We start from the raw sequence: 9294 nt of genomic DNA on the forward strand, positions 1-9294 counted from the left end.
TTAAGAGTAATTTTGCGTGGAATCAGTGGTGTTTAACAAAATATTTTTTTGGATGATTGATCACTAGATGATTATCTCCTTTTTCCATTTTGTTGTTGAAGAAGCAACTGTCTGTTGAAAATTCATACGTTTTGATGTTGTTGATTTGAGAAAAGTGTTGTGATTTCAAATTTCCTAAAAGTTCTTTAGAAGTTTGTAGAATTCACATTTGATTTACACCTCTCGCATATGCTGAGGCACAGTACTTTTGAAATTTCTCCTTCACAACTGCTAATATTTTTGTGAGGTGCAAAGATGGGGCTTGACAGAACATTTACTGGATCCAGTAATGCATCTTTGTTTATAATGAATTTTGTGAAGTTTAGGAATTCAGTATACGTACGGCAACTCATATTCATCCACCCCAATGACTGCGATATCAAATGCACATGTGTCTAAAACTGAAGCATGAATTTTAAGAATTTCATCTTTTGAATGAGTACGATTACCAAATGTGGAATGAACGCCAAGTTTGTTTAAAATACAATTGTAATAATGAGCCTCAGAAACAAAGACAATGTTGTTACAAGCTTTGTCAGCTGAGGACAAAACATATTTCTCATGCCATTGTAACCTATCTAATTCTTTTATCACTTCTGATTTACTAAACACAGAAGGATAGATGGTACATACATTTCTTTGGATCTGTCTTATAGAGAATTTTAATATTGTTCGTATACATGCTTTTAATCCATTTTGACAAGTTATCGAGTTCTTTTTCATATTTAGCCCATCATCTAGCATAGTCAATAAATCATGAATTGTACTAACATATCAAACCATGACTGAGGATTTAATATATCAAAACATGACCCAAAACTCAATATATTCAAATATGATACAGGATGTAATCTATTGAAATATGACTCAGAACTCAGTATACTGAAACATGACCCAGGACTCAATATATTAAACTATGATACAGAATCCAATCTATTGAAATATGACTCAGAACTCAGTATACTGAAACATGACCCAGGACTCAATATATTAAACTATGATACAGAATCCAATCTATTGAAATTTGACTCAGTATACTGAAACATGACCCAGGACTCAATCTATCAAAACATGACCCAGAACTAAATATATTGAAACATGACCCAGACTCATTATAATAAAACATGACACAGGACTCAATATATTGAAACATCCAGGACTCAATGTATCAAACCATAAGACTCATTATTTTGAAACAAGACCCAGGAGTCAATATACTGAAACAAGACCCAGGACTCAATATATCGCATGACCAGGATTCAATATATCACATGACTCAGGACTCAATATATCACATGACCCAGGACTCAATATACCACATGACCAAAAACTCAATATATCACATGACCAAGAACTCAATATGCTAAAACATAACCCAGGATGAAACATGACCAAGGGCTCAATATATCACATGGCCTAGGACTCAATATGCTGAAATATGGCCATGGCAATGCATAACTTGGGATTATACATGGCTTCCTTCGAGATAGTGCTTATAAATCCAGAATATACAAACATACATCACAAGCAGCATCAGAAGCATGCACATCATCCATGAAAGTCTGTTTCATTCAGACAACCCAGTGAAAGGAATACCTGTAAAAACTTAAGCCCATTCAAACTCCTCAGAATTACCAATCACCTGCAACATCCAAAGCATGAGTGGTAGCAGTTATAATGATTCCTAACCCCTACATCTACATGGGGACTGGGAATGCACTTAATCCATAATGCGGACCCAAAACATATACATGTAGGTCACAAGCAGCATAAGAAGAATGACTGGTGATGAATCACTCCAGGACTTGCAAGTTTCTATGAAATAAGCCCTTTCACGATTAAAAAGCGCCCTCTTGCGGCGCATGCGTATAAACGTCACTGAGTGGCAACGCAGACTTCAGAGATTCTAGAAAACTTGAACGTCAACAATCTAAGGTATTTATACATGTATGACTCATTTAATTGTTATGAGGTTTGCTTTATATGTTGTAAGAAAATATGTATTATCACAAGTATGTATACCAAATGTAGGATTGAAGTGTAAACCAAAGGTGACATAATTTTTACCAACATGTAGGGAAGTAATATTTTTTAATGAATATGTTAAGTATCCAATAAGTATCAATATTACATTATATTTTTACACAACCCTAACATCCCAACCAGACCAGGTGGTACAAAGTTTTCATAGCAATTAAAAATGCACAACTGTTATACATATATACATATTTTTTATTTTCCAGTTAAGGAACCTCAAGGGGCAACATGTAAATATATACAAATACTGTACATATACATATACAAATAAAGAAAGAAGAGATTACATAACACATAGTTGCATCCAAATACAGTGCCATATATTGTTCAATATAAATTTTCCAGTCCAGTTATATTTAGAATAGATGGATCTTCAGAACATAGTATGTAAATGAATTTTTGTTCATCATTAGTAAAATATATAATTTTGTGGCAACCAATCAAAGGTTGTAAATTCAACAGCCTTACTAATATGAATCACACCAACTTTTCTGGGTAATTGGAATCTCAAAAGAAATAAAGTGTGAGATGTATACTATTGTATACAGGTCACAAAATCAACTGGACCTTTCACCTGGCTTTGATACTGAAGAAAACACATTTTAAATTTTTGCAAAAAGTTAAGATGGCATTATAATGAAATTTATATTTTGATTAAATTTTAAAGATCTGGCCCCAGGATCATGAAATATCTTAATTTTAAGTCAAAATCTGAATATTGTGATGAAATGATTGAGAAGTCGATCATTCCAAAATAAAATTGCTATTCAATATTGTTTCATTGAATTTCTAGTGTCTACAAATTAAGAGTTTCAGTTCAAAAATAATGAATGTTTTACATGTGATTGAAATTTTGACTTATTGCAATGTTCTCAAAAAGTGATATTGTACTAGCACCTGTATAAAGTATTCAATTTCTACTTTATTGATGTCTTATTCTCTAATTGCTATTATTTCATTCTCAGGAGGCTCATGAGAAACAGAGGGATGAAAATGTGCAGGAGGAATGCCACAAGAGGTTGTCGTTATATATGCATTCCAATTATTGTGATATACCTTCAGATCATGAACCAGATCATGGAAATGAGACTACAAATGTCATGAAAACCAAGGATGCAGGTCAGTTTAAAAAAAAGATGTCACTCGGATTTTGTATTAATAATCAATTTCCTCTATGAAGAATGCATTGGGTTTTTATGTACAAGATTTTAAAAATTCTTGTGCACTATGTTATATATATATATATCAGCCAGTGTTTCAATTTTTTTTTTTAAAAAACACACTTCATAAAAGACTTTTGAGGGTTCTGCAATATGTATTGTGTTGCATCATATTGAAACCCTGTCATAAACAATTGTATCAAGATATATTTACATTATGAGCTATAGAAAATGTCAAAGAAGTGGTGATGATATGAGTTCTATAATTATAATTACAACATACTCACATAGGGTAGCTCAAAAGTAATACAAATTTATGTACATTCACACACACACACACAGATCTTGGCATGAATTTAATCGTGATATTTTCATAGTTAGATTTAATTTATTTACTTATAGGTACTTTGTGCGACCCTGACCCTCTTTCAAAAGAGAATGAAAAACTGCAGGAAGAGTTGCGGGAGACCAAACGTGATCTACAGAGAGAAAGATGGGGAGTTCACAGGATAGCAGACAATGACAGCCTGACAAAGTTCTATACCAGTCTTCCAACCTTTGCAATGTTTCTCTGGCTGTTCAGCTACCTGAAGGATAAGTGTGAAAGGATGACCTATTGGACTGGGGAGAGCCATACGTTGCCAGGGACAGACAGGACAAGAGCGCGTAGGTCCCATCTCCAACCCATAGATCAGCTTCTTGCTGTCCTTATGAGAAACCGTTTGGGTCTTTTTGTCCAGGACATTGCAGAGCGGTTTTGTATAGCTCCTAGCACATTCTCGAAATATTACACCACCTGGCTATGTCTTCTTCATAAAGAACTGAAATTCCTTAATCCATTTCCAGCCAAAGATGTTGTTCAGCGCACAATGCCCTCTCAATTTAAAAAATTTCCTAATACACGTATCATTATAGACTGCACTGAAATATTTATTCAAAAATCATCCAGTTTAACAAATCAGTCATTAACATTTTCAAATTACAAGAATCATAATACAGCTAAATTTTTGGTTGGCATCACTCCATCTGGTATTATATCATTTGTTTCTGAGGGGTGGGGTGGAAAAGTCTCTGACCGACAAATCACAGAAGAGTCAGGCCTATTGGACCTTTTAGAACCAGGTGATAGCGTTATGGCAGATAAGGGTTTCACGATAACAGATTTGCTTAAACAGAGAGGATGCTATCTTAATATCCCCCCTTTTTTACGTAATGACCATCAATTTACTGTGGAAGATGTATATAATACTCAGGAAATTGCACAGCTCCGTATACATGTAGAGCGCAGTATAGGCCGAGTAAAAAACTTTCATATTTTTGATGGTGTTTTGCCATTGTCAATGATACCACTTGTCAGTAAGTTATTTCAAGTATGCTGTTGGCTCTCGAATCTTGATGTACCCCTTGTGGAAGATAAGTAAAATTCCCCTTGTGGTATACATGTAATACAGTAAAACCTGATCAGGTAAACGGATAAGGTACACTTAAGTTTGATTACAATAAATTGTTTTTCGCTGACCCTGGAAGTTTGCTATAACCATGATTTACTGTACATGACAAGTATTTACCTTCAAATAGTGACCCTAAGCTTTACTCGGTTGTATACTGGCTTTAACAATTTTATCCATGAATTTAATGTGATTACATTGGGCATTATAAACAGAATACCTTAAGGTTGCTCACTACACTAAAGCTTATACTCTGTATGACACCATGTCACAAGACGGCGATTTAAATGTTTTGTGACATTATTTGTATCGATCGATTCGTTTGTCTATCATTGTAGCTCAGTGGTTAAAGCATTGGGCTGGTGAACAGCATATCTCAAGTTCAAATTCCCCAGAATTTCTTGTTTAAATGTGTTGAAATATTTTTTTTTAAAATCATGTTTTTATCCAAATTTGCCTTTTTGGCATATATACTTATTGTAAGTCATCATATCTTCATATCTTTTATAATTAAATCAATTCGTGCTAATTTGAGAAACTATTTCTGGGTGTAGTGAGCCACCTTAATGGTCAAACAAAGTCTGGTTGTCTGACAATATATCGTTTTTCCATTTTATAGCTTTCAGAAAAGCCAAAAAGAGTATTTTGCATAACAAAAATGTTTCAGACAAGTCTTTTTCATTTATAAGCAATATGATATACCATTATCTGTGACCATGATTCATGTACACTCACATGATACCTATTGCATTCAATTTCATAATACTTGTTTTATGAATACTGGATACTCTGTGAAATGGAAATTAATTTTGATCATAATACACTGGGAATATGAATTTCATATAAAATTGAACAAGTTTTGGCATCATTGAAGCCACAAATTCTGGATCAAATAGAACCCTATCAACACATATATTGTTGGATTTTGCCGCAGTCCAAACAACAAAATCGCACCATGGGGCACTCATCAAGGCCATTTCTCCCTGTACTGGGCATAATACTTGTGGGATGACTTAACTTTGGTCCTTCACTAGTATTTTCAAGACAAAAGCTCTTGTCTTCCATTGCAAGGATATCTGGTATTTCCATGGCATTTACCAAAGTACCCTTTATGAAGTATGGGCATTTTATTTCAAGCACGCCTGTGCTGTTCTCTTCTGTTACCCTCCCGTCACTGGATGCACCTAGAAAAGTATGGGTACTGCAGAGCATCAATCCAGTAGGGTCGATTCTAAAGCTGTCCCCCAGTACTTGTTTCATCATAGAGTACTTCACTCGGGCTGTGTCCTCGTGATCTATCCCCCACTGTACAGATGCTGGCATGTTTGTGTACCTAATTCAAAAATATCAGAACATCAAGAATTAACTTATACTTAAGGTAGCTCCACCCTCATGTTACTTATACAAAAATATTATAAATAAATATTAATTGAAAGTGGAAAACTGTATCCATTTCCACTTGATATGGCTTGATTTAATTGGTAACCAAAGAAAATGTGTATGTTGTCGCCTTCGTAGATGTCAGACAGTATAAGTCAAAATCAGAAAATCACACATTTTTGTAAAGCAGAATAATCAAAAAATTTCATTAGAAATAATTGATTAGACTCTATGAAAAATATAAATTTTATCACTATCAATAAATAACCAATTTTTTTTATATTATCCAGTGAATAAAATTCCTCTGAAAGTTATATTCCCATCAAGTGCAAAGTAATTTAATAAAAATTATTGCAAAAACATATGATATCACATCTGGGATCAATCTACCATAAGAAGTTAGGTGGTTGTGTCTGGTAATATAACTTGTATATACTGATGCATATGTTTTTAATTTGTATTATGTTTAAGTAGAAAAGGTGATCTTGTTTACTGAATTTTTAAAAACAGAATTTAAGATGCAATCTTGTAAATGTTACATGCATGCATGCACATATGATATCTTTGTTCAACATACCTTTCAAGGTTTGATCCCTCGACTATCTGTCTAATTAGAGAATTGGAGTTGTTACCAGCAGATAATACATCCCCAAATAAGGAGCTAGTTATCCTTCCAATGTGTAACTGCTTCCACATTTCACACTTTCTCTGCTCCTGTGTATACTTCTCTATGAACATCACTAGATCCATGTCAATGGAAGGTGGGGGCACTGGGAAAAAAATGTGTTGATATATGAACCTGTTTTATATTACTATGTGGTGGGTCATATGTTACATTAAGCAGTTCCTTTTTATTGTACATTCATTAAACTTGGTAGGAAGGAAATTTATTGCAGGTGGTAAATGGTCATGTAGAACTTTCAATATCAATTTGTTCTGTGTTTGATACTCACAGTTGCCAACAGTAAAAAGCATTTCTTCCATTTTCATGATGTAGGGGTCCTTGGTTGTCACAATTTCTTCTTCATGTGATGCCATAGGGACAGGGTCTGGGATATTCCAAATATGCACCATCCCTGAAACAAACATATATTTAAAATATATTTAATATATATACATGTTGATTATAGGATCCAATCAAATTCAAATCTTATGATTCATTATTAAATTGTTTTGTTTTTTTTAGTCAAGTTTGTTATTACTGGTGTATTATTTATAATTGTTATGTCTATGATACAGTATATTTTAAGTCATCTAGATCTCAATTAGATATTTTTGCAACATATACAAGTATGATTGCTTTTTATTTTGTCAAATGTATTGTTCAATTTTATACACTTGTTATAATTATGTTTATCTCAAGATAAAGAGATCATATTACTGTTTACATAGTGTTAATTTCCTTAAATAAAGAAGTCCAGTCTGAGCTGTCATCAATTGCCAGATGCTTTATCTTACCTGTTTTGGGAAAAATTTCCTTAAGTTTCTGTAGGTGTTGCAATGTACGGTCAAGGTCAGGTATCCTATCCATAGAATGTCTGGGGTCAAAGGTTGTCTGTGGATGAGGAGCAGGCTCAGTCATTGGATCATTTGTTGAGTCTGTTGAAGGTTTTCTATGTGCAAGTGCAGACATAGGTTGTGGTTTTGCATTGGCTCGTGGTGCTTTCCAATGACACAGGACTGATGTGCAACTCGGTGGTTCCTCATCACCATCTTTCATATTGCTTAATGCAAATAGCAATGCTCCAATATGACTGCAGGCCTGTGCCAAGCTAGAATTAAATTCAAATATACACATAAACTTACAGTATGGGTTAGACTCTACTGTGACTTTCAAAAGCAAAAAAAAATTAATAATAATAAATTAAAAGAAAAATTGATTATTGAATGTCATAATGTCAATTCCTTATGGATATTAACAGAGACATTCCTTTTTAGTTTCTTAAAATCTGAAATAATAGGAGAAAAAAATGAAACTGATGAATATCCCTACTAACAATCCAGGGTACAAATCAGAAGGAAAATGTAAGTATTTTTCCCCACTAATTTTCTGTATTGCTTTCCCTAATAGACTCACCCTATGGGACATTGACAATATGTAGAATCTATGGAGATTGGTGTTGCATGTCCTCTTTTTGTCGCGCAAATGTAGACATTATACTCCTGCTTTTTCATGGAGGCATAACATCTTGCTCTTACATACACTGTAGAATCATCTACCTGTAAAAGAAGATATATAATTAAATCACATGTGTTTTGATACTTTTTCTTGATTTGAAATATTTTGCTAATGATTGACATGCTCCAATTGTGGTGAATTACAATATTAAAAAAAATTGGGAAATTACTAGTAGAGGTGGTTTTCATTTTACATGCTGCAGACATATCAAAGGGGGAAAGGGGGGGGGGGGATACTCCCCTTTTTTCAATTACATTGTATTCATTTTCAATTCAAAGTCTGTACTTCTTACATGTATATACATATGTAACCTATATCTTTCACCCCCCCCCCCCTTTTTAAATTTTTTATTGTAAATGATTCCCAGGCAGTGAAGATATTGAACAGTGGTCAATCTCATAACTCCTATAAGAAGTTCAAATCCGACTGACCCACCCCTTTTTAAAAGGTGTGCCTTTATGTACAGCACATGCTTTATAAACAATGATATCATTAGTCTTAAACTTAATTGAGTATGCTGTTTTGCATTTTCAAAATATATAGTGCTTAATAAAGTCAATATAATAAAGTGATGGACAATATGGTATACCTGTGCACTGGACACTTCTCTCACATCACCAGCATCGTAGTGCTTCACAGCTCTGTCCATCCCTTTAAAATTGTTTATATTGTTGCCGGATTCTGTTCTCCTTGAAATCATGAATTCGTAAATAGTAGAAAACGATATTTTGAGACCCATGGGTAGTGATTTTTGGTAAGAGACCGAATTAAAGGGAGGGAGATTTTCCTTTGCTTCAGGAAATATGGTTTCATTTTGTGATCGAAAAACGACTGGTGTGAGGGAAGAGACGGGAACTTGTGCATCGAGAATTTCACGTATAAGTTCGTCTTTTCCTTTCTTCGTTATATTTATTGACAAATCTTTTGCCAACTCTTTGAGTGCTCCAACTCTCAACTTCTTCAAATGTCCGCGCGTCGCCATCTTTATGTAACTAACGTAAATGTAAACAGATGCCGTTGCCACTCGACGTGTCGAGTGCGCATGTGCGGA

General features: G+C 34.0%; 2 protein-coding genes across 2 annotated transcripts; one reads left to right on the forward strand and one right to left on the reverse strand.

Moving 5' to 3' along the window:
* The first annotated feature begins 1919 nt into the window (after nucleotides 1-1919).
* LOC125683874 (uncharacterized) lies at nucleotides 1920-7506 on the forward strand. Its single transcript, XM_048925378.2, has 3 exons — nucleotides 1920-1974; nucleotides 3042-3195; nucleotides 3639-7506. The coding sequence occupies exons 2-3, from the start codon at nucleotides 3108-3110 to the stop codon at nucleotides 4655-4657; spliced, it is 1107 nt and encodes a 368-aa protein (XP_048781335.2). The 5' UTR covers nucleotides 1920-1974; nucleotides 3042-3107; the 3' UTR covers nucleotides 4658-7506.
* On the reverse strand, nucleotides 5588-9271 carry LOC125683869 (uncharacterized). Its single transcript, XM_048925367.2, has 5 exons — nucleotides 8142-9271; nucleotides 7523-7836; nucleotides 7018-7140; nucleotides 6642-6834; nucleotides 5588-6017 (listed from the first exon to the last, which is right to left on the reverse strand). Exons 1-5 carry the CDS (start codon nucleotides 8447-8449, stop codon nucleotides 5588-5590), a joined length of 1368 nt encoding a protein of 455 aa, XP_048781324.2. The 5' UTR covers nucleotides 8450-9271.
* Between the last annotated feature and the right edge of the window lie 23 nt (nucleotides 9272-9294).

This window comes from Ostrea edulis, chromosome 1, assembly GCF_947568905.1.
Source record: "Ostrea edulis chromosome 1, xbOstEdul1.1, whole genome shotgun sequence".
NCBI lineage: Eukaryota > Metazoa > Mollusca > Bivalvia > Ostreida > Ostreidae > Ostrea > Ostrea edulis.

Excerpts from the sequence above, each read along its gene's own strand:
- LOC125683874 (XM_048925378.2), top strand. The coding sequence starts at position 3,108 with ATGCATTCCAATTATTGTGATATACCTTCAGATCATGAACCAGATCAT. Across the intron at positions 3,196-3,638 it reads CATGAAAACCAAGGATGCAG|GTACTTTGTGCGACCCTGAC; the intron begins GTCAGTTTAAAA and ends ATTTACTTATAG.
- LOC125683869 (XM_048925367.2), bottom strand. The coding sequence starts at position 8,449 with ATGTCTGCAGCATGTAAAATGAAAACCACCTCTACTAGTAATTTCCCA. Across the intron at positions 7,837-8,141 it reads TATTGTCAATGTCCCATAGG|CTTGGCACAGGCCTGCAGTC; the intron begins GTGAGTCTATTA and ends ATTTAATTCTAG. Across the intron at positions 7,141-7,522 it reads GGAAATTTTTCCCAAAACAG|GGATGGTGCATATTTGGAAT; the intron begins GTAAGATAAAGC and ends TGTTTGTTTCAG.